General features: G+C 47.2%; 1 protein-coding gene across 12 annotated transcripts in view; it reads right to left on the reverse strand.

Annotated features, from left to right (window-relative positions):
• Window positions 1–24,228, reverse strand: part of CHD4 (chromodomain helicase DNA binding protein 4) — a 31,253-nt gene extending 7,025 nt beyond the window's left edge. For 2 of the 12 annotated variants that reach the window (XM_079775864.1, XM_079775865.1), the window contains exons 1-35: window positions 24,071–24,228; window positions 23,037–23,214; window positions 19,395–19,516; window positions 18,980–19,174; window positions 18,661–18,779; window positions 18,294–18,535; window positions 17,913–18,040; window positions 17,528–17,663; window positions 17,187–17,365; window positions 16,753–16,992; window positions 15,744–15,947; window positions 15,425–15,630; window positions 14,929–15,060; window positions 14,755–14,851; window positions 13,509–13,700; window positions 12,840–13,040; window positions 12,509–12,646; window positions 12,119–12,240; window positions 11,827–12,000; window positions 11,079–11,220; window positions 10,855–10,986; window positions 10,624–10,741; window positions 9,179–9,303; window positions 8,613–8,850; window positions 8,275–8,450; window positions 3,258–3,609; window positions 3,083–3,171; window positions 2,847–2,980; window positions 2,398–2,542; window positions 2,119–2,284; window positions 1,761–1,858; window positions 1,526–1,655; window positions 1,214–1,285; window positions 772–909; window positions 18–126 (exon numbers count right to left, since the gene is read on the reverse strand). In XM_079775864.1, the coding sequence (XP_079631990.1) occupies window positions 18–126; window positions 772–909; window positions 1,214–1,285; window positions 1,526–1,655; window positions 1,761–1,858; window positions 2,119–2,284; window positions 2,398–2,542; window positions 2,847–2,980; window positions 3,083–3,171; window positions 3,258–3,609; window positions 8,275–8,450; window positions 8,613–8,850; window positions 9,179–9,303; window positions 10,624–10,741; window positions 10,855–10,986; window positions 11,079–11,220; window positions 11,827–12,000; window positions 12,119–12,240; window positions 12,509–12,646; window positions 12,840–13,040; window positions 13,509–13,700; window positions 14,755–14,851; window positions 14,929–15,060; window positions 15,425–15,630; window positions 15,744–15,947; window positions 16,753–16,992; window positions 17,187–17,365; window positions 17,528–17,663; window positions 17,913–18,040; window positions 18,294–18,535; window positions 18,661–18,779; window positions 18,980–19,174; window positions 19,395–19,516; window positions 23,037–23,136 (5,291 nt within the window). In that variant the 5' untranslated portion in view covers window positions 23,137–23,214; window positions 24,071–24,228. Of the gene's footprint in view, window positions 1–17; window positions 127–771; window positions 910–1,213; window positions 1,286–1,525; window positions 1,656–1,760; window positions 1,859–2,118; window positions 2,285–2,397; window positions 2,543–2,846; window positions 2,981–3,082; window positions 3,172–3,257; window positions 3,610–8,274; window positions 8,451–8,612; window positions 8,851–9,178; window positions 9,304–10,623; window positions 10,742–10,854; window positions 10,987–11,078; window positions 11,221–11,826; window positions 12,001–12,118; window positions 12,241–12,508; window positions 12,647–12,839; window positions 13,041–13,508; window positions 13,701–14,754; window positions 14,852–14,928; window positions 15,061–15,424; window positions 15,631–15,743; window positions 15,948–16,752; window positions 16,993–17,186; window positions 17,366–17,527; window positions 17,664–17,912; window positions 18,041–18,293; window positions 18,536–18,660; window positions 18,780–18,979; window positions 19,196–19,394; window positions 19,517–23,036; window positions 23,215–24,070 lie in introns of all 12 variants that reach the window. The other 10 variants (XM_079775862.1, XM_079775871.1, XM_079775868.1 and 7 more) reach the window with 10 other exon arrangements.
• Between the last annotated feature and the right edge of the window lie 1,247 nt (window positions 24,229–25,475).

Below are 25,475 nucleotides of genomic sequence, written 5' to 3' on the forward strand. Positions count from 1 at the left end.
ACTCAGGAAAAGGATACTTTATGATGCCAGCCAGCAACCAGTAGTCATGCCGTCGATGCCAGATCTCGTAAGTCTTCTTGGTGACTGTGGCTGCACGCTCTTCATTCTGCCAAAGGGAGTGCAACTCTAAAGAGGAATTTAAGAAAAGAAAGGCACACATCTGTGAGAATTCAAAATACTATTTATCCCTGTCCCCCTGATACCATTTTAATACTATGCCTGTGTACCGGAAACCAATCACTGTTTCAACCAATAGAAGAGAGATGTTGACAGGAAGCCAGGAAGGCTGGTCAACAACATTAATTGCTCTAACCACTCACCCTTTAGTTGAGATATTGTTAGCTGAAGCAGCCTCCACCTCTGTTTGTCCCATGTAAATTTCTGTTATTTCCTGCCTAAGCACTATGGGTGTTTTCCCCATAGCCTCAATAAAAGGGATGGCAGGGCCAGAGCAAAGTAGTAGTAGTTCTCCCACTAGAGTTGGACTACCGCCTAGCCCCCCATATCGCCAAATTACGTTTCTTCAAGTCTCTTTTCATTTGTGTGCGGCCCTTCTCCAGAACTCGAACCCTGAACCAGAACCCTGAACCATGCGGGACGTGGAAAGGGGATCCCACACCTGTGGCTTTCTAACATGGAACCCATAGGATAATGCAATCAGCCTAGCTTTCTTCATCTGCTAGAGGTTAAATCACTGTACCCTGGTTTCTAATAACAACCATAATTTCACGTCAGATCCTTGTAACCTCAGTGGGTCCCTCATTTCCATACCAGTAAAACCACCATCTGCAATGTTGAACATGAAACGCTGTTTAATGTTTTTTTTTTGCTTCTCATCAGTCAGGTCCTTGGGAGTCTCTCCATTCTGAAGCATCACCTCTTTTTTCTCTTCTTCTTCTTTCTTCTCTTCTACAGGATATGCAGGAGAAAAATGTTAGCTCCAGACACTGTGGCCCTTATCCATAGCACTCTGTGCTACAAGACATCATCCACCTCCACCCTTTCTCCACATAGGTGTTTCTCAAACCCAGAAAAGGTGCCACTGGCCCAATGACAACTAAATGTGGGGACCAATGGAGCAGTCACTTGGGATAATGGATATATGGGTGTGGATAGGAAGGGTGGAGGTTGGAAGGGGGTGTCCCAGAGATAAAGTCCTTGCTTCTAGTTTTAGAGTCCTCCCAAACTACAATCAGCTTCTTCAAACACCAACCTTTGTCCTCCACCACAATGGGAGTCAGATCTATTGCTGACTTCTCCTCCACCTTCTCCACATCAGCAACACCTGGAAGGAACAGATCACATTGAGAATGTATCTAAAGAAGAATGTTCTCCGCTGTTCCACACTATATCCAACCGGAACAATCCTAAACCGAAATCTTTATGATTAAAACCTTAAAATATGTCATAAGTGGGGTACGGGATTCTTCAGTGTGTTACTTCCTCCTGACATCCTACAGCCTGGCTGGAAGTCCATGAACAACTTATTTACACAGGGATCTGTAGTGCTTGAAAATGTGGATACCTTTGGATTCTGTCTCCATGGGTTCCTCTGTCCTCTCCTTCACCTCTGCCTTTTCTACTTTCTCCTCTCCCTCAGGAGGTTCAACAAGGACCTTTTCATCCTCCAAGGCAGGGGCAGGGGGCTGTGGACACTTAAAGGAAAAAAGACAAAAGATGAAGCAGACAGGCCAGCAATGAGAAGGAGTGGGTTTATCCATCTGCCTTTGGTATGGCATCCAGTCACAACCATCTCTTACCTCAACAGCAGCCTCAGGTGCTGCAGATTTAACCTCCTTTTCTCCTTCTGCATTCTCTTCGTCTTTGAGGCTGTTTTCCTCTATTTTTATCCCATCCTCTGCAACCAATAGAAGACAACTGGTTAGGAAGAAGGTCCTAGATCAGAGAGAATGCCATATCTTCTCAGTCTGGCTTATCTTAAATTGTCCTCTCGTGCCTTTAAGAGCCAGCCCTATACCCAGGACGGCCCTCCTAAACTGAGAGGGAGGTTGCTGTGTGTCCTGCCAGACTCCCCTGTTATACTGAGCACAGGTGAGCAGAGAAAGCATAGGCCAGGACAAGAACAGAGGAACAGAAATGACAGTACAGCAGACTTACCAGCTGGTGGGGCAGGTGCAGGAGTATTGGGCTGCGTGTCCCCTGGAGTGGAGGGTGTAGGTGTCTTTGGGGAAGGTGACCCTGGCTGGGACATTTTCTTGTTTTCCTCTACTTCAGCGAGTTCAGGCATACTCCAGCGCCCATTAACATGCTCGAACTCCTGAACCTGCAGCAACAGGACAAGATGTTGAAGATCCAATTCCAGCTCTAGGTTCCTTTCCTATGGCTCTCCAGTTTCCCCTAGAAACCCTGAACAATGAACAGAAGCTCAGGGCTCACCTTCTTGCGAATCAAGGACATGACACCAATCCTAGTAAGAACATGCTGGCGAGACAGGCCTTCTCGGGGGACACCATCAGCAAAGGTCTCAGCCCCATCTGCTCCTGGCTCACATAAATGCCGCATAAAAAGAGAGACATAAGCCCTGTAATGAAGAAATAGAGAAATGAGTTAAACAGCGATTATGCCAACTCCTAGACCAGCTTTTTCCACACCACCAATTAGGTATTATCCCAGATGACTATGGCTTCATCCTGAGGTAAAGCCCATCATCACAGTGAAGGCTGGTCGCCAAACTCCATGCCATGTCCCAGATAGGAACACAACCTTATTACTAAGAGCTTCACCTGCCAACTTAATCAGAGGAAACAGCCCATTTCCCTGCACAGCTGGACTAGTGCTATAGAAGCCCTTGCACTATGTCAATCCTATGCCATCTCTCAACTTACTTGAATTCTTTCTCTGATTTGCCTCGCAGATCTCTCACAAGCCACTGAGTGGTAAAAGCATCCTGAGGTGGCATCCCATATCGCATAATTGCATTAAGAAAGGCTTTTCGCTGCCGAGCATTAAAACCAAGTACCTAGGGGGAGAAGGAACCCAGGTGAGAGGGAGCAGGTCTTATTCCACCAAAGACCCAATATCAGCACTAACCCACCCCTCCCTAGAATCTTACGGCACTTACTTCAATATTCCCACCTACACGGGCCAACAGAGGAGGCAATGGCTTATCTTTATCATTCCGCAGGCCCTTGCGACTGGGCCTGCGGGGAGCTGCAAGAAGAAAAGAAGGCATGAGTGACACTGGTAGGATATTAGACAAAGCAATATATAAACAAGAAGAGAAGCATAGCCCTCACCTTCTGAACGTTCATCAAAGTCTTCATCACCTTCCTCTGAGGCCACTGAATAATCGGACTGGTTGTCGGACTGGTCGTCCTGCCAATCTGGAGGGAGAGAGGGCAGATGAGCGGGGCCCACTGCTCTAGTGGAACGGCCCATGGGTGGGGGGCGGGGCCGGCCACACACACCTCGGTCCTCCTGCGAGCCATCATTGTAGTTGACCTGTTTACGGATTCTTTTTCCTTTGCCCAGATTTCGGGCCAAATCTTCTTGCTGCTGCTCATAATGGTGCCGCAGCAATTTCTCCCAGTAGTCAGGATCCACACTTTCTTCCTGTTTTATGATTTCCCGTTCTACCTCCTCTTCCTCCTGGGACAGAGGGAGGGCCAGGACTCAGGGGTGCTGAAGTCAGCACCACCAGCTACCCCTGGTCCTCACAGTTCCCATTCTGCTAGCTCCTTTGCATGACTGGACTCTGAAATACTTGGTGTGCCTGCTTGAACCTAAGAACTTAAAAGAAATTGAAGTGACACAACATGGCTCCTCATAATTATGTGTCGATCAGTAGTCAACATAACTAAAGAAAAACATGGAATGGAGCCATTATCACAAGAGACAGGTAAAGAGATAATGTGTTTTCTTCTACCCTTTTTATTGACACATACACAGTTGGGAGACAGCAAATGTAGAAAAGAGAGGTTAGAGCCTTAGCAAGACAGAGTGGAACCACTCCTGAAATCCTGCAAAAGATTTTCACAACAGATAAAGTAGGACAGTTATGCTCTTCTAAACTTCATAATGTTTACCAAATGTTTGCAAAAAACAGAATTACACATATAGGGTACCCCAAAAAATTGTATGCACACTTTAACAGTTGACAACTCACTTAAACTCCTTTTCAGGTTTAACTGGTTTTAAATAATGGATGAAGCCAGACTAAGCTTTGAACAAAGATGATTTATCATAAAGTGCCATTTTTTTATGGGAATATATAATCAAGTTTATGGTACAAAACTGGCACCAGTCATTAGCAGTGCCTGGGCCAGAATAGAACTGTCATCAGTTTGAAAACAGACACTGGAAAAAAAAATTACTGCCTGGTCTGTGTGGCTCAGTGGTTGAACATGGACCTATGAACAAGGTCATAATTCGATTCCTGGTCAGGGCACATGCCTGGATTGTGGGCTCAATCCCTAGTAGGGAGTTTACAGCAAGGAGCCAAGCAATGATCCTCTCATCACTGATGTTTCCATCTCTATCCCTCTCCCTTCCTCTCAGAAATCAATAAAATTTTAATTATTCATTTCTGTAGATTCTTTTAAATTCAAAAGTGAACTATATGTTAATAAACACTGACTTTGTAATCATTCAAAGTGTGTATACATTTTTGCGGGGACACCCTGCATATATCATCTTATGTCCCTATAATGTTTATGCTCCTCTGAAAGTCTTGTTGTTTTTTCAGACATTTCAGGATCACTAACTGATTCCAAATCCCTTTTGTTAGAACTAGAGGCCCAGTGCACAAATTTGTGCATGGGTGGGGTCCCTTGGCCTGGCTAGTGATCATCAGGGCTGATGGGGCCTTCTTGCCCAGTCCCGATCAGACTATCAGGGCCTGTCGGCCGGTAGGGAGGGACCACAGGAGGTTGGCGGGCCACAAGAGGTTGGCTATGTGAGCACACTGACCACCAGGGGGCAAACTCCTGCATTGAGCACCTTCCCCCTGGTGGTCAGTGTGCATTATAGCAACTGATTGTTTGTTCATTCAGTCCCTTAGGTTTTTATATATATAGATTAGCCCAGCTGGCATGGCTCAGTGGTTGAACATTGCCCTATGAACCAGGAAGTCATGGTTCAATTCCTGATCAGGGCACATGCCCAGGTTGTGGGCTCGATCCCCAGTGTGGGAAGTGCAGGAGGCAGCCAATCAATGATTCCATTCCATCATCGATGTTTCTTTCTCTCCCTCTCCCTTCATCTTTGAAATCAATAAAAATAAGATAACCATTTTAAAAAAAGAATTAAACTGCTGCTACTAGCATAATATTAAAAACAACCTAAATGTCCATCATTTATTAAATTAATAAAATAAATGTTGGGGTTTGGGGTGGATGCAGGGGTCAAAAGTTACAAACTTCCAATTACAAAATAAATAAGTAATGGGAATATAATGTACAGCATGGTGACTATAATACTATATTACATATTTGAAAGTTGCTGAGAAAGTCAGTCTTAAAAGTTCTAAGAAAAAAAAATTTGTAACTATATCGCAATAGGTATTAACCAGATTTATTGTGTTCATTTCACAATATATACACAAATTAACAAATTATTATGCTGCACACCTGAAACTAACATTATATGTCAGTTATACCTCAATTTTTAAAAATAAATTATGGTACTTTCAAACAAGGATATACTATGCAGGGGGAAAAAAGTTGGAGAGTTTTTTATGTGCTGATTTAGACTACATCTTCAAGATTAAGTAGACAAAAGCAAGGTAGAGAACATTATGTATAAGAAACTACTTTCACCATAGCCGATTTGGCTCAGTGGACAGAGCGTTGGTCTGACGAGTCCTGGGTTCAGTTCCAGTCAATGGCACGTACCTCGGTAGCAGGCTCATTCCCCAGGCCTGATCAGGGAGCGCATGCAGAGGAGGTAACCAATCAATGTGTCTCTCTCACATCAATGTTTCTCTGTCTCTCCCTGTCCATTCTACTCTCTAAATATCAGTGGGGGGGGGAAACCAACACATACATACATACATACATACATACATACATACATACATAAATAAAATTCAATGGAAAGCCAGTAGGAGTGGCTCAGTGCCCACTTATGAACCAGGAGGTCATGTTTCAATTCCTGGTCAGGATATATGCCCAGGTTGCAGGCTTGATCCTCAGTAGGGGGTGTGCAGGAGGCAGCTGACCAATGATTCTCTCTCATCATTTATATTTCTCTCTCTCTTTTCTTCTCCCTTCCTCTCTGAAATCAATAAAAATATTTAAAAAAATAAAAATCAATGGAAAAATATTCTCGGGTGATAATTAACAACAATAAAAAAACAAACAGCTACTTTTGTGTTAAAAAGAGAAAATGCGCTTGTATGTTTATGTGTGTGCATGGATAAATATATATTTAACTTCTATGTACATAAAACACTTTTAGAAAGACATATAGGAAACTGAGCTTGACCAGTGATTGAGCATCAAACTGTAAACCAGGAGGTCACGGTCTGATTCCCAGTCGGGGAATCAGAGCACATGCCTGGTTTGTGGGCTCGATCCCCAGTAGGGGGGCGTGCAGGAGGCAGCTGATTGATGATTCTCTCTCACTATTGATGTCTCTATCTCTCTCTCCCTCTCCCTCTCCCTTCCTCTCTGAAATCAATAAAAATATATTAAAAAAACAAAGAATTTTTTTTAAAAAGAAACCAGATACATAAATTATCCCTAGGGAGGGAAGGAACTAGGTAGCCAGACAGGGGTGGGAGAGATAACTTTGTATCTTTTGAATCTTGAACCATGTGAATTACTATCTAATAAAAAAATAAAATTTTAAAATATTATAAAGTAAACAGTAGCTACAGCCACTAACAAGAAGGCCATTTATATACCTGTGTAATCCTTAGCAGAGGTTATCAATGGGAGGGAGAGTACCACCCCTCCCTTCCCAATCACGTGCTGTGGAGCACCTTCAGGAGGGTTGTTTTGATTGAATCTAGTCTAGAGACCTATGTCAGGCTTTTCAACCAGTTACACATAACTAAGATTAGTAGCATCACCTTCAAGGACAAAGATAATAGATACATATCAGAAAAACATAGCAATTAATCAATAAAGAAATTAAAAAAAAAAAGAAAGAAACACACAGCAAGAGGGATAGTTCTCAGTTGAAACTTTGAGAAAAAATGGTAAAGACCACAGTAACCTATGTCAATTCAAAGAACCCTGAGCTGAGTGGTTTAAAGAGGATCATTGGAGAAGGCAAATTTTTTTTCATTTTACACCCAACATTATCATTTGGGAGAACAAATTATTACAGATGCCACACATTTTATTACTGTTTTAGTATTTTTCCGTTTTTTGTTTTCTTTTTTACTTAAAAAGAACAAGAAAAGGAAGGGAAAACAACAATTCTAATGTTTTAAAAGGCACAGAGAGACTGGCTGTCTAGGTATATATCTTATTTCCTGTCTTTTCTCCAAATAGACTTGAAAATAGCAAACAAGCCCTGGTCAGTTTTGCTCAGTGGTTAGAGCATCATCCAGCAGATGAAGGGTCCAAGGTTTGATTCCCAGTAAACAGTAAAGGGCACATACCTACACATACCTCGGTTGCAGGTTCACCCTCACCCTCACCCATGAGCAGAAGGCAACCAATCGATGTCTCTCTCTCTTTACCCCCCCTCCCTCCCTCTTTCTCTCTCCCCCTCTCTAAAAAAAAGGCAATGGAAAAAATATTCTTAGGTGAAGATTGAAAAAAAAAAAAAAAAAGCAAACAGCCCTAACCGGTTTGGCTCAGTGGATAGAGCATCAGCCTTCGGAATGAAGGGTCGCAGGTTCAATTCCGGTCAAGGGCATGTACATTGGTTGCGGGAACATCCCCAGTAGGGGGGTGTGCAGGAGGCAGCTGATCGATGTTTCTCTCTCATTGATGTTTCTAACTCTCTCTCCCTCTCCCTTCCTCTCTGTAAAAAAATCAATAAAATAGATTTTTTTTTAAAAAAGCAAACAAAGTTTATTTGTAGGATTAACAGAATACCCTAAGAGAAAATGAGATTCTGATAAAGACCTAATATAACTGTTTTGAGTGTAAAAACTGTGGGTTTCTTGACAGCCACAGCAAAGATAAAAATGTGATTAATCATGTTATAGTATTTATTTTCAAAAGAAGACATATATTCAACTCATCAATGTACTAATTTGCCTACAGGTATTTTCTTCCTGTTTCAAATACCATCCTGGTCTCAGTTGCAATTTTGGATCAACCACCAAGCAAAGCAATGCCTTGGACTCATACTCACCCCCATTTCTTCTTCCCGCACTACATACTGGGCCACTTTGAATGAGCTCAAATATTCATTCATGCCCTGCAATTCTGTATCTTCAGTCTCATCCTGGTTACGATCCAGCAGTCGTTCAATGGCCTTATCATCATAGTGGATAACACTGCTATCCTCTCCCTCTTTGTTGTCTCCTCCTATAAAGAATCAAGGATCCATATGCCCAAAGTCAGCTTCAGCAGCTGCAGTAGAAAAAGCCAGTTCCACAGGACCCTAGGTCCAAGTCCCAGGATCCTAGGTATCAAGGATACCCTTTAGAAGCCAAGCCCCAAACCAAAACAAGTTCCTGACTAGCTCACCTCCATCTGTGGCTTCATCCTTGAATAATTCCTCAGTGCCAAACTTGAGGATATCATCAAGCTCCTGTTTGGACATGGATCCAGTCTTGGAGCCCAGCCCAGGCCGAACCACTAGATGCGTCAGCATCATCTTCTTTTTTGCCACCTGCGTGATGCGCTCCTCCACTGACGCACGGGTCACAAACCGATAGATCATCACCTTCTTATTTTGCCCAATACGATGAGCTCTGCTAAAGGCCTGGAGGAGGGCACAGAATGAAGCCAGAAATTTAAAGTAACCATACTTTCCTGCTTTCACTCTCGCCGAGAGTTCTACATTATAAACAAATTCCAGCACTAGGCAGGAGCTGCAGCTTGCCTTCATACAGAACTTCCTTTTGTATCACTGCCCCCAGACACCACCCTCTATCATGTTACCCAAAATAGAACCACAGATAACCAAAAATTTCTGGCTTACAATACATTAAAAGACATAAAAAGAATCTATTGTTTTCCCCTGAAAACAACTAATTCCAGATGGTGGAGCCCTCACTTCTAATAAGTTACTGTATACCAAGGCTGCTAACCTGAATGTCATTATGGGGGTTCCAGTCAGAGTCATAGATAATGACTGTGTCAGCAGTGGCCAAATTTATTCCAAGGCCCCCGGCTCGAGTGGAAAGCAAGAAGCAGAACTGTTGAGCACCCGGTGCTAAGAAAAAAAACAAAAACATCATTAGAAGTGTCTACTGAATTCCAATTAACAAATGTAGAAGGAATTTCAGAAATATAAAAACTCATGAGCCAACACCATAGAAATAATCATTGTAAGTAAGGTCCACCGATGGATACTAAAATCAGCATGAAAAGTTTAAGGAGAAACAGGATGTCACCAGTCTCAAACATCTCTCAAGATATTTATCAACTACAATGGGGAGAAAAGTAACTTTACAATGGAGAAACTCAGCAGTCACCACCTGAACAAGTGGTCAAGGTTACCATCACCAACAATGAGACATTCACATCATGTCCTCTCCCTCAATATGACGCATTGAAAAGGACACAGCATCGCTTCTTAGTATTCTTGCCCAATATGTCTCATCTCAATCTAGTCATGAGAAAAATGACATTCCACAAATAGCTGACCAGTAATCATCAAAAGTATCAATGTCATGAAAGAAAAGAAAGATTGAAGAACTGTCACATACAGGAAAAGAATCAACAACTTAATCAATGCCGAATCTGGACTTGGATCCTGAAATACTAAAAGGACATTAGGGGGGAAACTGGTGACATTTCAATTAGAGTCTATGGTTTATTTAACAATATAATACCAGTGCTAATTTCCTGATTTTGAGAATTGTACTGTGGTTATATTACTTATTAAGAGAAGCAGGGTGAAGAGTATACATGAACTCTCTGCACTATTTTTGAAACTTTTTGTTAAGTCTAACGTTATTTTTTTTTTAAAAGAAGAGGTTGCCCAGATAGAGTGGCTCAGTTGGTTGAGCGTTGTCCCGTGCACCAAAAGGTTGCTGGTTCAAGTCCCAGTGAGGGCACATATCTTGGTTTCAGAAAGTGTATGGCATGTAGCCGATCAATGTTTGTCTCTCAGATCAATGTCTCTCTCTCTCTTTCTCTCTCCCCCTTCCCTCTAAGTATGTCCTCAGATGAGAATTTTTTAAAAAACCACAATAAAATAAAAAAAAGTGGTGGCTACTGAGACAGGTCTGCCACTAACTTGTGATAAGTACTTGGATAAATCCTGGTCCCTCCTGGGCCTCAAGATACAATGAGGACGATTACAGAAAATATTCTTTCGGGCAAAAGAATGAAGACTTCAAAGAAAAAAACTTTCTAGAAATAGTCCAATACACTCTTCCAATCAAAACATTTTTAAAAATTTATTTTTCATATGAATTGGCAAAGACCCAAAACTATACAGAAAAGCAGATACACAAGAAGACCAAGTGGCTGGTCCAAAGACACAGTGAATGAGGATGCCTAGAACTATGCACTCCTTCCCACATACCGTTGAAGCGGTCAATGGCCTCTTGACGCATGTTCCCAGTGATTCCACCATCAATACGTTCATATTTATAACCTTCATGTTCCAAAAAATCCTCTAGCAGGTCTAGCATCTTGGTCATCTGGAAAAGGAGCAAGTTTAATTATGGGAAAGTCAGATGAAAATTCTTTCCCTCATGTCACTGAGGGTGTCTACTGCTATCCCTTAAAGATCCCAGCTCAATCCATATAATACCTGGGAGAAGATGAGTACACGGTGCCCACCCTCCTTAAGGTTCTTGAGCATCTTCTGCAGCAGCAATAATTTTCCAGATGCTCTGATTAGGGCACTGCCATCATACATGCCATTAGGCATCTTAGGGGCTTCCTGAGGAGAGAAGCAAAGAAGAAAAAAACATTGAAAGAAAGCCCAACAGAGCAGTTCCAACCCAGGGAGGAACAAGAGGTGGCACAACATACCATTGCAGCGACGGGAAAGAGATATGGGTGGTTGCAGCACTTCTTAAGATCCATCACCACATTCAGCAGAGAGACCTGGTTGCCACCACCTCGAGCATTGAGTGCTTCAAAATTTCGAGTGAGGATGTACTTGTAGTATTTCCTGCATGGGCAACGGAGGAAGGCAAGTCAGACTCAAGTCTTCATATGGCTCAAAATGCAGTCCTAAGATCTGAGGTCTTCCCTCCAATATATCTCACTTTGGGTCTAAGGAAACCTAACAAGCACTACCACCACCATCATTTTAAATAAGGTAAGGTATAACTAACTACGTAAGAACCAAGAGAAAAAAACAATAAAAAGAACCAAGAACTCCAGCTGCCCGGCATTAGATGTCTTTAGGCCTTGCTTGCACCTGTCACCAGATGCCTTGAAGCAGAGTGTGGTGAGGAATAAGAAACACTTTGCAGCTCAGCCGGTGTGGCTCAGTGGTTGAGCATCAACCTATGAACCAGAAAGTCACGGTTCAATTTCCATGTCAGGGCACATGCCCAGGTTTCAGGCTTGATCCCCACTTCGGGGCGTGCAGGAGGCAGCCAATCGGTGGTTCTCTCTCATCAATGATGTTTCTACCTCTCTCTCCCTTTTCTTTTCCTCTCTGAAATCAATAAAATATATTTAAAAAGAAAAAAAAGAAACATTTTGCAGACTGGCTGATGTCTAACAGTATTTGCAAAATGGAGTCAATATTTTGTTCCTTCTGACTCACTTTTGCATAGGGCTCAGTTCCACACGCACAATCAGCTCTGTCTTAGATGGCATATTCTTGAACACATCAGCTTTGAGTCGCCGCAACATGTGAGGCCCCAGCATGTCATGCAGTTTTTTAATCTGATCCTCCTTGGCAATGTCCGCAAACTCCTCCAAGAAGCCTTCCAAATTGCTTTAGAAAGAGAAAGGAAAACATTGTTGGAGAGGGAGAAGGAAAGTGATATAAGAAATGGACAACAGGAAGAGCAGAAGCAGAATTATGAGTCGATTATACATTAACACACACTTACTGGAACCTCTCAGGGGTGAGAAAGTTGAGCAGATGAAACAGCTCTTCTAGATTGTTCTGTAATGGAGTCCCAGTCAGCAACAGCTTATGCTGGAGTGAGTAACCATTTAAGACCCGGAAGAACTGGTGAAGCAGATGGAGAGAGATGAAACTCAATGAAATGAGGGCTGTAGTACATCTCTGCAGAACTCCCAGCTTTTTCACTGCCTAATACTTCGGTTTCCCACCTCCAACTCCACCTCTCTTTTAAGGCCTGGCCACCAAGGGCTATCAGTAATGAAGAAAAGCAAAGACCGTTTTTCCCTTTCCTCTCCTCCTAGGTCTCCCCTTATGAGTAAGTGGTATTAGAAACTAACACTGGAGGCCATAATCTCCCTCCCTTCCCCCTCACCTTAGACTGGTTGTTCTTGAGCCGATGGGCTTCATCCACAATGAGGCAGGCCCAGTCAATAGAGCCCAAGATAGCCATGTCAATGGTGATCAACTCATAGGACGTCAGCAGCACATGGAACTTCACAGATGCCTCTTTCTGCACAAGACGGCAACCTGGTTACTAATGTTCAACTTTTTCAGTGTCAGCAAACCCAAGGGACTTATGGGGCTTTTCCCTCCTTCCAGCTGTCATCCTTTTTGCCTCATCCCAGGAACCCAGTCACAAGGAGGCAAACAAAGCCCATAACAATAACTCCCCCTTGAGAGTGCTCTCCCTTCCACTGAGATACCTTCATGCGAGAGGCCTTCTTGCCACCACGAATGGCGTTGTCTTCAAAAGAGAACTCATTCTCTCGGATGATGGCCCGGCTGTCTTTGTCACCCACGTAAGTCACCACATACATATCTGGAGCCCACATTTCAAACTCCCGCTCCCAGTTGATGATAGTAGAAAGAGGGGCACTCACTAGGAAGGGGCCTTTGGAATGTCCCTTTGAGAAGAAACGAAGAACAGAGTAAGGACAAAGGGTCCATTCCACTACAACCCCAGAGCCCACCTCTACCCCATGCCCCAGAAACTATCCAAGTATTGGCATATGCCTGCTATTCCTACCCTGACCTTCTCTATGTATGAAAACGCCCTGCCCACTCCTTTCCACAGGCCATACCCGCCATTATAGAGAACGTAAAACCTTACCTCTTCCATTAAGTCTTTCTATACTAATTCCACCCATAGTTCTGCTGATCTCAACACAAATCCATAGAGGCTCTATGCACCCACCACTAATCCTACCCATGGCTCCATGCCCCCAAATCTTTCTCTGTGTACATGTGTCTATCTTACTGTCATTCAAGGTTAGCAATCATTTTTTCTTCCTTCTTCTCTCTCCTCAGAGTGTAAGAGAAGACCATGAACACAAAATACCCCCACAAAGAACTAACAGCCCCAACTTTCCTACCTCCTTGTAGAGGGAATACAGGAAGACTGCTGTCTGGACAGTTTTCCCAAGGCCCATCTCATCAGCCAAGATGGTATCTGTGCCCTGAGCCCAGGAGAAGCGCAACCAATTCAAGCCCTCCATTTGATACGGGTGCAGGGTTCCACCCGTGGCATCCAGGTACTCTGGCTGTCGCTCATACTTCACTGTTGGCTGAAGGATGAAATAAAGAAGTCATAAGCTAGCAAGAGATTCCCTTCCTTTCATAACAGAGCTGCCTCCTCCTCACACATTTTCACTACATCCTCCTTGTCGGGGAGCCACAAAAAATTGTGGAGAAAAAGATCCTCATCAGTTATTGTAACTTTGTGTTTGATAACTTATCACGCAAACGGAGGTCTTGGGAATCCCACAGATCTCTGAGAAAAGACATATCATAGCCTCCCTAGCAATACATTAATTCTGCTAGTCAGGATCCACCAGATAATCCTATTTCCCCCATCCCACTGCTGCCCCCAAGATCCATTTTTTTTTAAATATATTTTATTGATTTTTTACAGAGAGGAAGGGAGAGGGATAGAGAGTTAGAAACATCGATGAGAGAGAAACATTGATCAGCTGCCTCCTGCACACCCCCCACTGGGGATGTGCCTGCAACCAGGATACATGCCCTTGACCGGAATCGAACCTGGAACCCTTCACTCCACAGGCTGGCACTCTATCCACTGAGCCAAACCAGTTTAGGGCCAAGATCCATCTTTTTAACCTTAATTGTCCTCACATCTCATACACACACACCACAGAGGAAATGAGCCATGAATTAAGGATCAGAAGACCCAGGTTCCAATGTTTCATAAAAGCTTGGTTGTATAATTGCCCCACCCCCACCCCCACAACACTTCCTCAGTCATTTAAAACACCACCTCCTGGCCCTAGCCAAATAGCTGAGTTGGTTGGAGCATTGTCCCAATACGAAAAGATTGCTGGTTCCATCTCCAGCCAGGGTACATACAAGAAATAACCAATGAATGCATCAATAAGTAGAAAAAACAATGTGTTTCTCTCTCTCTCTCTCTAAAAATCAATTAAAAAAACAAAACACCACCACCTCCTATGCTTTTATTTTTCTGACAACGAAAAGAGCAAACAGACTTCATGAAACATTCTCAGCTTTAAACTTATTACTTGCACCATCACTAGACTGGAGCACACAAGATACATTGTCCTACCCTATAACTTGTGCCCTCCCGCTTCTGCCCCAACTCACATCAACTGTTGGAGTTTCAGGAGGCCTCTCCAACTTCCTTAGCTTCACCTTCTTGAGCTTCTTGCCTGGTCGCCCTTCTTCACCCCTCATTAACTCCCTGAAAAAGACAGGTATCACACCACTGTCTAGGGTCCTCAATAAGAAGCAACTCTACTCCACACCAAAGTGACTCACCTGTGATTCCAATAGCTCTGCTTGAACAAGTCATAGTCCTGTATCTCCACATCCTCACTCTCCCAGGATGCCTGGTCATAAGGCAAGTCCCGCCACTTGATCAAATAGTGGACATGGCCCTTCTTGTCCACACTGCAACGTTAAGGAGAAATCCTCAGAGCCAGAAGGCTACCCTCCTCTCCTCTTACATCAGCCTTCCTCTCAAAAACTGCCAATAACATATGTTCCAACCAGACCTGGAGGTGGGCCAGATATGTATTCAGAAACTCTACTATACTAGTCTTTGGACCAAAAATTACCTCTAATATATAGTCTCCTATGGCTCAAATACCAGGATTCAGTCAGCTAATAACAATAGAATGTGCATCTCTTCCAAGTCTAAGTTACTGGTGATGTCCATTTTCATAAACCCTTTGGCAGCAATCTCCCAGTAGATATGCTGCCTACCCTTCCTTATGCCCAAGACAACCACAGTCTGGCCCAGCTCCACTGGTACCTGTGGTTGAGAATTCGGTGGATCATCATCCACTCAGGTTTTATCCCATAGCGATAGAAGCGTTCCTCCATCTCTGCAAATTTAGGGTCCTTGTTCTTTCGCTTTCGGCTCTTCTCTTCGTCACCACCAAAATCCCCAGAAGGTGGCTCATCCATATCATTCTTCCGCTGATAGTTTCGGAACATCACTTGACAGTGCAGCTCCAACTGCAAGCAGAAAGAAAGAGGTCACCAAGGAGCTGCAGTCACTCTTACCCACAAGACTGTTCTCGCGACCCTTTTTGTTGTAACCCCCACATCTCTGGCCTATCCAGGCTTACCTGCAGTTCAGACACCCAGGAGCAGTGCCAATAAGACATGCCTTGCCATTTCACAAAGAACTGTCGCTCTGGGCGCCCCTCCAAGGGCTTAGGGGAGGGAGTATTGGGATCAGCATCTGGAGGCCGAGGCACTGGTGTGGGAGATGGTGGCTGACCCCACTTCCAGATTAGGATCTTCTGGACTTTGCCCTTAAGAGCTGGACACTGAGAGAAGAAGAGATGATCCAAAACCAAATCATTACCATGGGGAGGAGATAGTATAGCCCACAGCCTCAAGCTTATACAAGAATTATTAAAATCTCATTGCAAATAAGATCTAATCCAAGGACGCTTCTAGAGAGAGAAGAGAATTCCCTCTCCATTTCTGGACTTTTCCCAGGACTTGTGTGAATTGATCACTACTATCTGCTTAACAAAGCTAGCTAGACTTCAACAATAACCTGGCCGGGTAGTTTAGTTGGCTAGAGCATGGTCTCAATTTGCCAAGGTTGTGGGTTTGATCCCCAGTCATGGCACATATAAAAATCAACCAAATGAATGCATAAATAAGTGAAACAACAAATCAATGTGTGGAGTGTGTTTTTTTTTTCCTCTCTCTAAAATAAAAAGGGAAAAGAAAAAAAAAGCAATAACCCAGAACAAGAAAACAGAAAACCCACAGAACCTATAGCCCAGAATTCCTCTTAAGCAATCCAAAACAATAAGTGACCCTTTTAACCATTCTAAACCACCATGACCCCAAGGCTGAGTGGCAAAACTAGGATGGACTAGACTAGAACAGTGCACCATCCCCCTCAAGACAGCTGGCAAACCATCAATTCCTCTGTTCAAAGTCAGTCAGTCACACCTTTCCCAAGACTACCTGAGGAAGGAAAACGCCTGTCTCAGAGCTAAAAGGCTTACAGTTCTCCAACGACCTCTACTGCACCTCAGCCTCACGATGCCTACACACAGAAGGTTTGTAAAACCCTCCTCACATCCCTCATCCTGGCTGGGGTCAGTCACTCACCGTGCAACGGGGACAGAGCCACTCGCCATTGGGGATCTCTGGAAGGGGGGGGTTGAGGCAATGGATATGGTAGGAAGAAGGACAGGTGTCACAGCAGAGCAGTTCCCCGCCATCCTTGCAGACCCGACAAAATTCCATATGGTGGTCATCCTCCTCTTCAGGGTCTCCCCCAACTTCTTCCAGGATCTCCTCACCCTCCGAATTATCCTCTTTAGCCTCCCACTGGATGCCTTCCTTCTCCTGCAGTAAAGAAAAAACAGAGTCAGATTATTACCACCCCCCCACCCAAGGCTGAACCACACATCATTCCATTGAATGCTTCCCAAAGCCCACACCAGCAACACCACCTTACTTCCCCCAAGGCCCAAAAAAGCTTTATCCATCCCACCCTTCCCCTCGAGGGTCCCAAAGGGCCACAGTGGCCAGGTACTCACACAGTGTGGGCAGCTCCACTTGCCCTCCGGCGCCTTCTCCATATCCGGATCCAGGCACACCATGTGGTAAGCTCGGGGACAGGTATCACACAGGATGATCTCACCGCCTTGCTGGCACACCTCGCAATAGTCCTGGTGGTCTGTCTCATAACCATCCATAGCAGTCACCTCCTCCTCGCCTGGGCAAGGAAGAGGGAAAGCCCAATTATTAGAAAAAAACTACCTCCCCCCTCCCACCATCCTCTACCCTAAAAATAACCCACCCCTATCTCCTTAGGGAGATTCTTCCCCGGTCATTCCCTCCCCATCAAATCACATATAGATTCAGAAAAGAAACACACCTTTCTTTTTCTTTTTAGTAGTTCGAAGTTTCTTGCGGCTGCGGCTACTACGGCTGGTGGAACCATCGGAAACAGAATAGCTGTTGATGCTGGCATCATCGAAGTCAGATTCTACATCTAAGTCATCATCCTCACTCTGGAAGAATAAAAGGGAATAAGGTTAGAGGTTCAAGCCAAGGGGAAAGAGAGGTAGAAAAGGAATCCCTTTCTTACTAGGGGTACTAGAATCCCAGCAAGGATTGTTGTACATGGAACCTAGTCACCTGTTCTGTGGCCAACTCCCTACATCCTATGCGCCTACTGTACAGGCTAGATCCTGACATAAGGTAACATCCTCTCTATTAGATATGGCACCCTCAACCAAAAGGATGGGCTGGGCTCTCACCGAGGATCTCTTACGCTTAGAACCAAAACCTCCCAGCTTGATTTTCAGGGGAGCCACTTTTTTGGGTTTAGGCTTCTTGGCATCAGGTATACGAGGACTGCCTTTGGGCTTCCTCCGAGCATTGGGACCTAAAATCATGAGAGAGCAAAGTAAGATGATACAATCCAAATACACATCACAGGGCAGAAGATGAGGAAAATAATAAAATTTTCTCCATCTAAGCTGGCTGCCCCATGTTCAGCTTCCCAAATTTCCCTCCTAAATCCAACATTAATTCCTCCCTCTTATCGTCTATCTTTGGGCTGACAGAACAGCATTTCCATACGTTGTCTTCGCCATCCTAGGCCCACACTAGTCGCCCACCCACAAGTCCCACTTTACCTTTGCCCTCCTTGGTCTTGGCCTTGCGGATAGGCACCTCCACCGGGGGAGGAGGTGGTACAACTTCAGTAGCGGTCACCATGCTCTCCACCACAGCCACTGCTGCTGCTGCCGCTGCTGCCACTGAAGCCCCAGAACTGCCTTTGAAGGGGTTGTTGGTGCTAAACTCCCGCCACTTCGCCCCCAAAACCATCATCATCTTGGAGACAGCAATCTTGGGGTTTTTGGCAGCAATGAGGGGTCTGGTGGACAAATGAATGAGAACAGAAAAAAAATTAAAAAGTTTAAGAGTAAGAGAGGGAAAGAGAAGTGAGAAGAGATTATAGACAACCTCTCCTTCCCTTGCCCCCAAGACCCTCCAGTTTACCGGACAAACTGGCTGAAGGCCTTATAGTTGGTGAGGGTGCGATAATCCTCCTCTGAGAACACATGGTCAATGTCTTCCATGCCCCAGTCTTCCAGAAGCTGAGCAGATGATTTAGGCTCCTGCAGAGAGAACAAGGTCAAAGACCTGACTCCTAATGCCTACACCTGCTAAGGGAATTGAGTTTGCAAGACCAGAGGAAGAGAGCTAAGAGGAAATCATTAGAAATAGGTGGGGAGAAAATGTTCTAATGGGCAGAAGAATGTCTGGGAAACAAAGGACAAACGTTAACAAACAGTACTGAGGATGGAGGTCCAGGTACCTTTGAATCATCATCATCGTCATCCTCCTCTTCTTCCTCCTTCCGCTTGGATTTGCTTTTCTTTTCTTTCTTGGGTCCAAGCTTCTTTTTCTTCTTCTTGCCAGGGGTATAGTCGCTGCCCTCACTGTCTGAGCGCAGAGCCACCTCTTCCTCCTCCTCCACAAACTCTGGCCCCTCCCCAGAGCTGTCCCCCAGCTGCCGGCATAAGAGCAAACGCTGGAGCAGGGAAGGGAGGAGAGGGAGACAGACACACGCACGCTACACACATGCTGACCTCAGGATTGCCCTAAGGCTTGTCCCCTGGACATGTGGCCTGCACTCCAGAGGAAGTAACAGACGCCCCAGCCCTTCAACCCTCTTCAGAGCTCCTCCCTTCTTCCTCTTACTCCCCCATAGCATCCAGTCACCCACTCACCTCCTTTTTTTGGCGCTTGCTCTTAGGGATTTTAGGGTCCCGAGGTTTCTTAGGTTTCTTCTTCTTCTTGAGCTTTGGAGTCTCTGCTTCTGACAAATCCTCTTCTGGGTCCTCTTCGTTTTCTACATGTATTTGGCAAAGAGAGGAAGGTATGGAGAAGATCAATAGCAAAGGTTAGTGCCTAATCCAGAGGCTTTAGACATTATTCCCCCATCTCTTGTCCCAGAATCCACTGAACAGACAGCTATACACCCCACAGAAAGAAGCTGAGACTCAGGACAAAAAAAAAGAAACATACAAAAAGAGAGCTGGATAGACCCGAAATAGGCCTGCCAGACCAGACCAGACCCACCTCGGGCAGCTGTCCAGACCCCTGCCTCCTCTCCCTATTCCTAACAGGAGTCTTCTATATGCTTATCTTCAATGCAGCTAAATCAATCTGCTTAGAGTTAACCAAATAATACAAATAGGTCTAGTCCTCCTGTAACTATCTACCAAGTACTCTATATATCAGGGAATGAGAATGAAAGATCCTACCCAGATGGCAAAAACTATTGCATATATCTCACCACATTCCCAATATCAGTTCAGGGGTCCCAGAAACCACACCTCTCAACCACCCTTTTGGGTCATCCCAGCTCAAAACAACCAGAACCTCCAAGTCCCAGGTTCTGTTGCCAGCCCAATCCCAAACGTTAATTTCCTTTTCCCATCTCCAGCTCTACTGTTCCCAGCTTCTCCTGGGTCAGTAGTCTCTTCTCCCCAGGGGCCCAAATCAGCCCAGCTGTCACCATCTCCTTCTCCACCCCCCACCCCCATCCTCCTCCCATCTGGCTCCACCTCCTCCCCTGGCTGGGAGCACACACAAAGCCTGGGGTAATAGAGAGCTCCTGGGCAGGGATAGGTGGGAAGGGGCACAGAGGGGGAGGAGAAGGCCAGGAGGCAGCTTCCTTTGTAACAGACATTCAAACCAGCACACCAGCTCCCTCTTCCCCCCTCCCTCCTTTTTCTCCTTCCCAAGCCACCCCCGCCCAAGGAGGGGGGTAGTGGAGAAGGGAGTGGAGAGAAGGAGGGAGTGCCTCACCCACTGAGGAGAGGGAAAATGGCTCCTGACCGCAGAAGCCAGCCAGGGCACCCAGCTGCCAACATAGGGCAGACAGGAAGTGGCAGGGGAGGGGGATGGGTTGAGAGAGGTAGCCGGGGAAAGACTACCCTGACAGAAGACTTCCCAAATCATTACCTGGTCAATATGCCACCTCTCCTAACACCTCCTCTGGGGTGACACAGTTCTCAAGCGGCTGCCCTAACATCCAAGTCCAGGAAACCCAAGACAAACATGAAGGTAATACATGACAGGGACTGGGCTCCTCCCTCAATCGTAACTATTTTTTCAATCATCAGAGCAAAGATTTAATAAAGGCTCAATGGAGCTGTGGTCAGAGCATACAACCTTCTCCTCAAATTTCTGATACCCAAAAGATTTTACCATGTGGCCTGGGAGCCCACAAGAAGTCTCTGAAACTCCGTTTCCTCATCACCCCCACCCGGAGTCCAGGGCAGAGATCCTAAACCACCTCTTGCCACCTATCCAATATTTGGGAGTCGTGTCCTCACCAAGAAAAAAGAACAGTCCCTAGATATGGTGGACAACAATATGCTTCCTTCAATCCTACACATGCTCTTAGCTCCTGACCCTCAGAAGGAGCCCTAAAATGCCTCTGGCTCCACCCTTCCTGAGCAAGGCAGATACTAAGGAACATGAGACCTTAGGCTGGACAAAGCACCATCAGCCTCCCCCCACTCAGCCCAGGATCAGGCCAGGCTCAAGAAAGCCCCTCCCATTCCCTTGGGAATGGAACACCAGTCAGGATCTCACCAGAAAGAATCATTTTCTTTAAGGGCTTCTTCTCAGCAATCCCTATTTCAATCAGCTACATCCCGGGTTTTCCTCTTCACTACCTCCATAAACGCTGGAAGTGGAGACAAGGACAAACCCATGCAGGCAGAGGAGACACCTTCCAATCCACGTAAGACCCCCAAACTACTCAGGCAGATAAGGTACTGACAGTGGCGTGGCCAGCAGCAAACTGGCTCAGATATAGAGGAGGATTTGGGAAAGGGGCAGGAATGGGGTGTGGCAAGTGGGAAAACTGGGTCATGCTACAGCGTGGGGCACAGTTCACCTGGGCAGCCCGCATAGCTCCCAATAAACATGAGGGCAACTCCAGACCAAGGGGCCAGCGGGAAGCCAAGATGTGCAACCAACTCTGGCTGGATGTCACTACTTCTCATGCCCCTCCCAGAAAAGGTGGAATCATGACTACCACTCCACCACCGTCCTGGGCAACAGCACAGAAACCTGCCACCCTGCCCTGCAGTGAGGAGACTCAAGCCTAAGTTTTTATCCCAACAGCTGAAGACTCAGTAACAAGACTGACGGCTCTCCTAAGTGGCCTCAGGTGCAAGTGAAGACTTCCAACTCAGAAAATACCAAATGTGGAAACAACTCTCTCCCAGACCACCTCAACTTGCCACGAGAGCTGAGGAGAGAGAAGGCAGAAGTGAAAGATGGTCCATGGGAAACAGAAACAGGACCAGCAGGCTCCAGAATGGAAAAAAAAAAAAAAATTTAAGTGGAGAGTATGAAGAAATGGCATGTAGAAAACGAAACTAGGGAAAAAAAAATCAAGGAAACAAGCAGGTGACTTAGCTGGGGGTTCTGAAGGAGAAACAGAAGAGACCTCATCCGATTAGAAGCAAGACATCAATCATCATTTGGAGATAGACAAGGGCTACTCCAATAAGGCAAGGTAGTTATAACCATACAGGTTTGGCCAGTTCAAGGAGCCACCCCAAAATACAGACAGCACAACCCCCAACACACCTACACAAACACTTCACACCATCAGCCCAAATCCCAGGCTACCTGCACAGACAGAAATCTCTAGGGGGAAAAAGCCTGGATTATGTCCATTTGCCTGAAGAAGGGGGTAGTCAGAGTGTCACCTCCCTTCTCTTACACTTCCTAGTCTACGGGTCAGGCTATTACACGCTGCCCCTAGCCCCCTTCATTCCCTCCAGCTCAAAACGTTCCAGCCATCTGCCTGGCTGAAAGAGCTCTAGATCTCAGTTAAGGAGCGCAATTCAAACTTCGCACAGTTGAAACAGCACAGAAAACTGGTAACTGATCAGAAGCTAAAAATAATCAGATAGAGAGTAACCAGCACTCCCTCTTTCCTTTCCACAGCAGCAACCACAGGATCCCAGCTAGCATAGATGCCCACCTGGACTCATCAAAAGGCAATCCTCCACCCCCTCCCCACCACCACACAGCCTCCAGGGGCCCCAGCTACCTGCGTTCCTCCAAGAGCCCACACCACCAGCCCAGAGAGCTCCCTCAACTGGGAACTGCATGGCATTCCTGAAGACAGACAGCGCAGCAAGCTGGCATCCCTGTCCTCGGAGCCCCGGAGGCACATGGCTCCCCCCACCCCCAAGAGCTCCGCAGAAGGGAACCACTCCCTTCGGGTGCCCTCTACCTCAGACGGCACGGAGAGAGAGAAACTAAGCCCGGTCTCACCGGAATCACTAGGGAGGGCCCAAATGCCTCCTTCCTGCCCCGGGCCCTGGGGGAAGACTTACCTGGGTGGGGTGGGGGCAGGCTGTTGTTCAAAAGTGCATCCATATCCTCCTCTTCGCTGCCCGCGGAGCAGGGGGACGGAGAACCCAGGCCCGACGCCATCCCCTTCCGCTCCCGGCCAGGGAATCGGCCCAGCTGCTCGTGCCTGCGGCCTGGGGCCCTCTCCACTGGCCCGAGTCACTGTGCGGGGGAGGGGGGAAGAGAGAACAGTCAGTGACGCGCCGTCCCCCTCCCCCACCCCACCCGCTCCTTCCGCCCACCAGCACCACCGCCGGCCCCCCCACCGCGGCCACCCTAGCGGGGCACCCGAACCACTCGGGCTGAACTTAGTTCCACACTCCTCGGAGGCAGCCCGGAAGCCGGCACCCCCACTGGAGCCCCCAGAGGAGAGGCAGCGACGCCCCCGAGGGCGGCAGAGTGGTGCAGGCGTGGGGAGGGGGGAAGCCGGGCTGGACCGAGCGGGGTGTGACGAGGGAGGGGGAAGGAGGGTCCGAGTGGCCGCGGCGCGGGCGCGGGGGAGGCGGCTGGCGGGGAAGCGCTCGGGGACACAAGGTCACTTGGGGGTGGGGGGCACCTCTCTGCGCCTGGGGAGGGGCCAGTCCCCAGACAGGGCAGCTCTCCGGAGGCTCTCCGGTGGGACAACTCGCGTTCTCCCGAGGAGCAGCGGGACGAGGGGGCGTGGAGGCTCGGGCGCTCCGGGGGGCTGCAGGCAGGAACCTGGGGGCCGCAGGGCTCCCCCCGGGCAGGGGGTCGGGCCACGTGTGCCGGGGGGCAAGTGAGCAGAGTGCCAGGGGGCGGACGCCGGGCATTGTGGGAGGCCAAGCCCGAGGTGGGAGTCGCGGGGAGCCAGGCTCGGGTCCGGGTTGGAGCGGGGGGTGGGGAGGTTGGCGCCCTGCAGCGGGGGGAGAGGAAGGGTCGGCTCCTCCGGGCAGGGGGCGGTGCGCGGGTCTGGGGAAGCCTGAGGAACCGGCGATGACCCTCGGGGCTGGCCGGGCTGAAAAGGGGCATCCCTGGGGGAACCTCGCGCTCTCCTCACCCCGGAGCCGCCGCAGGTCTCGCAGGGTCCGGCCTGGTGTCACTCCCGCTCCGGCTCCTCCTCACCGCGGCCGAAGGGGGGAAAATGGCTCCGGCTCCGGCGTCGCCTCTTAAAGGGCCCGAAACACCGGCCGGGAAATCCCACCGCACAGGCCCCGCCCCCCCACGGACAGCCCATAATAACCTCAACCAACTCCAACCCCCCCTCCACTACCGCCACCCTCCTCCCTAGGTCTCCCGGGCAACCCCCGCCCCCTCGTCGCTCAGGCAACCATTGGCCACGCCCCCTTCAAGCGCGCGCGCGTGTCACCGGGGCAACCACCCACCTCCTGGCCATCCCATAATACACTCGGACACCACCACCACCACCACCCCCGACACACACACATACTCCATACACGTATATACCAAGGCTGTTGACACCTTATAATATTACAGACCTTTTGCAACTAACCCTTACCCCCCAGATATCCCATAATAGGCATTCTTTGCCAACTTCTTCACAGTTGGCTCTAATGCTAGCATCCCATAATAATTCGTCCGTCACCTTTCCCTCCCCAGGGCCATCCCATAATAAGCACCCGCCCAGCACTTCAGCCTCACAACCCATAATATTCATCCCCAGCCCCCACAGACATCCCATAATAACCACTCTTCATCCACCCCAATTTGATATCCCATAATAGTCAGAAACTCACCCCCCACACTACAACGGACACTTCGGCCTCCTCCCACACTCATCCCTTAATGATCAGTCAGCCACTTTCTATACTGACATCCCATAATAACCAACCCCCTGGAGCTGCCCTCAACCCCTGCAGGCTAGGGTCTAGGTCCTCACACCACCACCCTCAACCTTTACACACTCACTCCAGCTCCACAGCCCATAATAACCACTCCTCTCCTATCAAAGAGATATCCCATAATCATTACCAGTCCTACGGTCACCCTACAGATGACATCTAACCTCCTTTCCTTTAACACTGGAAAGATAGCTCATAATTTTTACTCCCCCACCCATACCCTGACATCCCATAATAACTGCAGGGAGCTGGGTCAACCAAATATACCATAGAACTCCCAGCACAACCCATAATGTATCACATCCCATAATCCCTCATCTCCACTCCACCACCCCTATACCTTCCAACCATGCATCCCATAATATTCATATTCATACCTCCCCCATCTCCAGATGCTGAAAGTGTCTTCTAACAGAGCAGCCAGGGTGAAGTAGGCTGCCCACATTGCCTTGTCCCTGCCCCAGCTTGTACACACCTTCACCCCTCTGGCTGAGTAGTATCCTGGCACAAATTAAGCTTCTTGATGTATAGGACAGACCCTAGCTTCCCTTATCCCATCATTTCCAGACACTCGGGAACTGAGAATCAACTCCACCCAAGCCT

The sequence above is a fragment of the Cnephaeus nilssonii genome, assembly GCF_951640355.1.
Source record: "Cnephaeus nilssonii genome assembly, chromosome: 6".
In the NCBI taxonomy this organism is placed as follows: domain Eukaryota; kingdom Metazoa; phylum Chordata; class Mammalia; order Chiroptera; family Vespertilionidae; genus Cnephaeus; species Cnephaeus nilssonii.